The 4212-nt window shown below is 47.6% G+C and overlaps 1 protein-coding gene across 1 annotated transcript; it reads left to right on the top strand.

Moving 5' to 3' along the window:
• Positions 1–496: 496 nt before the first annotated feature.
• DUSP21 (dual specificity phosphatase 21) lies at positions 497–1426 on the top strand. Its single transcript, XM_061408860.1, has one exon. It carries the CDS (start codon positions 657–659, stop codon positions 1245–1247), a length of 591 nt encoding a protein of 196 aa, XP_061264844.1. The 5' UTR covers positions 497–656; the 3' UTR covers positions 1248–1426.
• The last annotated feature ends 2786 nt before the right edge of the window (positions 1427–4212 follow it).

Below are 4212 nucleotides of genomic sequence, written 5' to 3'. Positions count from 1 at the left end.
AAGGGCTATGTATCAGCAATGTTCCCTTATAATAAACAGTCCTGATGAGTGTGAGAGCAGGAGCATAATTCTATGGCTACAATCAACAAAGAAGTATCAGGCCAGGTCACCAAGGCCAGTGGAAACCCCTACCTCTCTGCAGTTTTATAAAGATTAGCATATCAAAGGAGCCAAATGCTGTGCCCCAATGTAAAATATGATACTGTTACTTTGCAGAACAAGGGTAAGCCCTGTTCTTCAACACTAATAAAATAGAGACTGTGTACAGAGTGGTCCAATAATTGAAACATAAAAGAGATATCTGGTAACAGAACATTAAAACATCGAGACATAAGCTCTGAGAATAAGTAACTATGAAGAAAGATTAAAAAGAGAGATCTGGGGTTTCTCTGAAGATCTGGCTCTGCGGCCAAGTCCTCCATGTTGCAAGCTGCCATTGCCATGGGAACCAATGGGAAGGGCTGTGGGGAATTGTGACGCCCTCGAGGGACGGGAGGTGGGGTGGGGAAGGGGAATCGAGGGGCGGAGTGAAGAAGGAGGGTGACCAGTGGGTTACCAGCATATTGTCGCCCAGAGCCTCTCCAGAGACATCACAGAGCTGTTGCTTCCTGAACTCGCTCCCAGGACACCGCAGAGACTGCTGTGCCACCGCCTCTATGACAACGCCTCTGTGTCCGTTTCCGATTCAAGCTGTCCGGCAGCCCGCGGCCCATGGCCTCTCCCAGATTACCAAGAGTCTGTACCTCAGCGACGCTGTGGCAGCCAAGGACAAAGCCATGCTGTCTACCAACCACATCACCACTGTCATCAACGTGTCGATGGAGGCGACCGACACGTTCTTAGAAGACATCCAGTACGTAAAAGTGCCGCTGGCGGATGCTCCCAACTCGCGCCTCTATGACTTTTTTGACTTTATTGCAGATCACATCCACAGCGTGGAGATGAAGCAAGGCCGAACGCTGCTACACTGTGCTGCCGGGGTGAGCCGCTCTGCCACCTTCTGCCTCGCCTACCTGATGAAGTACCACTCCATGTCGCTGCTGGACGCCCACACGTGGACCAAGTCCTGCCGCCCCACCATCCGGCCCAACAACGGCTTTTGGGAGCAGCTTATCTATTATGAATTCAAGCTGTTTAGCAAGAACACTGTTCACATGATCAATTCCTCAATGGGGATGATTCCTGATGTCTATGAGAAAGAAATCTGTTTGATGACGCTGATGGGAGTCATTCCGGACAGCTCCTAACTTCTGCTTCAGATCCTGCACCAACTTTGAGGTGAACATTGAACTTTTATTGATAAAGAAACTAGAAACCCCTTTTTACATGGGCAAGCAAAAAGGGGGGGAGGAGGAGGCTGAAGTTCTTATCTTAGTGTGCTTATCTTTAAAGGATAAAATTCATTAAATGGAAAATGGTGACAATGCTTCTTATCCTGTGAGTGGCCGGTCATGACTGCTGGGGCCTGGCCAGAGGGGAGGGTGGGCAAGCTGGTGTCCAGCTCAGATGAACCTGTAGCCTGGGACCAGCCAGAGGCTGACTAACCCAGGGGTGAGTGTCCCCTCCCACCTCCACCCCCAACCCCACCTGGTTCTTCCCAACCCAAAGCCAGAGCCTTAGACATGGTACATGTCTCTGACTGTGCATGCTTCTTGCAGTAAGTGCCAACCTACTGGATAAGTGGCCTTCTTGGGGTTCGCCGGGAGTCCTGGGGGAGCCCCGGGGTACTCCTGCCCCCACCTTCAACCACAGTGACCCAACTCTGGCTTTCTAAATTCAATTTGCATATAAAATAATTTTCAAAAAAAAAAAAAAAATTCCACTGTGTCCTTAGTCGCTCAGTTGTGTCCGAATCTTTACGACCCCATGTACCGTAGCTAGCCAGGCTCCTCTGTCCATGGGATTCTCAAGGCAAGAATACTTGAGTGTGTAGCCATTTCCTTCTCCAGGGAATCTTCCCAACCCAGGGATTGAACCTGAGTCTCTTGCATTGCCAGGGAGATTCTTTACCACTGAGCCACCAGGGAAGCCCCAATGCCACTATATAAAGCATATAAAAATATTTTTTCCAGTAATCTACTATATGGCAAGGGCCCAAAGTGCCCTCAGCAACCCCCACCAGCCTTTGTGAGAAATAAACATTAATCCCTTTCTCTAAGTGAAAGTGTTAGTAGCTCAGTCGTGTTCAACTCTTTGCGATCCCATGGCCTGCAGCCTGCCAGGCTCCTCTGTCCATGAAATTCTTCAGGAAAGAGTACTGGAGTGGATTGCCATTTCCTTCTCCAGGGGATCTTCCCTACCCAGGGATTGAACCCGTGTCTCTTGCATCTCCTGCACTGTCAAGCAGATTCTTTACTGTCTGAGCCACCAAGGAAGCCCCCTTTCTCCAAGGCACTTGCTAAAACAGAGAAAGTCCGCCTGACACCAGGCCTCTTGCTCTCATGGGCTGTTGCTTAGTAGGTTGGAGCTGCTGGCCAGGACTCAACTCTGTCACCCCACCCCTTATGACTGGGGCCCCTCAGAGCCTCTATTTCCTCACCTGTCAAAGTAATGACAGCCTGTCTCTCCCAGGGTTGTTGTGAGGATTAGATTCCTTAGCGTGAGACCTAGCAAGCAGATGGTTTCCTGCTTAGAGGAAAAGGCTATTCTTGTTATTAAGGTTACTCGTTGGCCCTGCCAGTTGGAGGTCAGCACACCCATCCTCATAAGGGCCTTTTCCCCATCTGTGTATGGCCCCTTTTTGTCTACAGAATTCTCTTTCTAAAAGTTATCTTGCCTTTAAAACAAATGGGGGTAAGTTTCTTTCAGACCCTATCTCACAGGAGGCCTAGATTCAGAGCCCTTTCAGCGTTCCCATTGTATCACTGTGTTTAATCCGTGTGAAAACAAGAAGCACTATTCCAGGGCCCCCTGTTCCGCACCCAAAGGTCTCATTTAGAATCACTGACCATTAGAGCCAGAGCCCTGGGATCAACTAGGATCCGTGGGGACACTTGCCAAAGGGACAATTGAGTGGGCCCCAGAAGTAGGCCCTGAAATCTAGGATTGTTTAAATTCCCTAGGTATATGACTCTGGCTTGGTAGCAGCTATTCTAATCCTGATTACTCTACATAAAAATATATATGAGTCAGAAAGCACAACTGTTGATGTAGACTTGTGGGTTCATACCACAGTGGAGTCCAAATGCCCTTTCTCTCCAAACCGACCCTCACTCCCACTTCCACAAAAGGAGTGCCCAGGGATACAATTTGGGGGAGTGGAGGGGGGTTGCTATGAAAACCTCTGCTCTAGTTGGATCCTCTCCTTCTACAGATGGAAAGACTGGCTCCCAGAAGACCAGGATTAGTGTGGCAGAATTCCCCCAAAGCAGCCTTTGTGGCAGAAACCCAGAAGAAAAATCTCTTTTCAAGTATCTTGAAAAGCAATTTGTTTAGGTATATTATATATATATATATATGCATGTGTTTTTATTTTTATTCTTTAATATGTTTTTATTTATTAATTTGGCTGTGCTGAGTCTTAGTTGCAGCATAAGAACTCTTAGCTGTAGCATGTGGGATCTAGTTCCCTGACCAGGGATCAAACCTGGGCCCCCTGCATTGGGAGCTTGGAATCATAGCCACTGGACCACCAGGGAAGGCCCATTTTCATTTTTTTTTTTAATACCTAATTTAACACAACATGTCTTCCATGGTGGCTCAGATGGTAAAAAACCCACCTGCAATGCAGGAGACCTGGGTTTGATCCCTGGGTCAGGAAGATGTCCTGGAGAAGGGAATGGCAACCCATTCCAATATTCTTGCCTGGAGAATTCCATGGACAGAGGAACCTGGCAGTCTACAGTCCAGGGGGTCACACAGAGTTGGACATGACTGAGCGACTAACACTTTCACTAACACACTATGAAATTAACTCTCTTTGAACATACAGTTCTATCAGTGTTAACAATGCATATGTTTGTATAACCTCTGTCACAATCAGGACACAGAGCAGTTTCATGATTCTAGAAATTTTCTTCATGTCTCCCTTGTAGTCAAACTCTGGCCCCACTCAGCCTCTGACAAATACTGATTGGTTCTCCATCCTATTTACTTGCTTTTAAGAAAATTTCACATAAATGGAATCATACAGGATACAACCTCCATTGATACCACCCCTCCCTCCACAGACTGGCTTCTGCGTCTTTGAGATTTACCCATGTTGTAGTCCAT

This window comes from Bos javanicus, chromosome X (assembly GCF_032452875.1).
Source record: "Bos javanicus breed banteng chromosome X, ARS-OSU_banteng_1.0, whole genome shotgun sequence".
NCBI lineage: Eukaryota > Metazoa > Chordata > Mammalia > Artiodactyla > Bovidae > Bos > Bos javanicus.
This window is presented reverse-complemented; position numbering and strand designations above follow the sequence as displayed.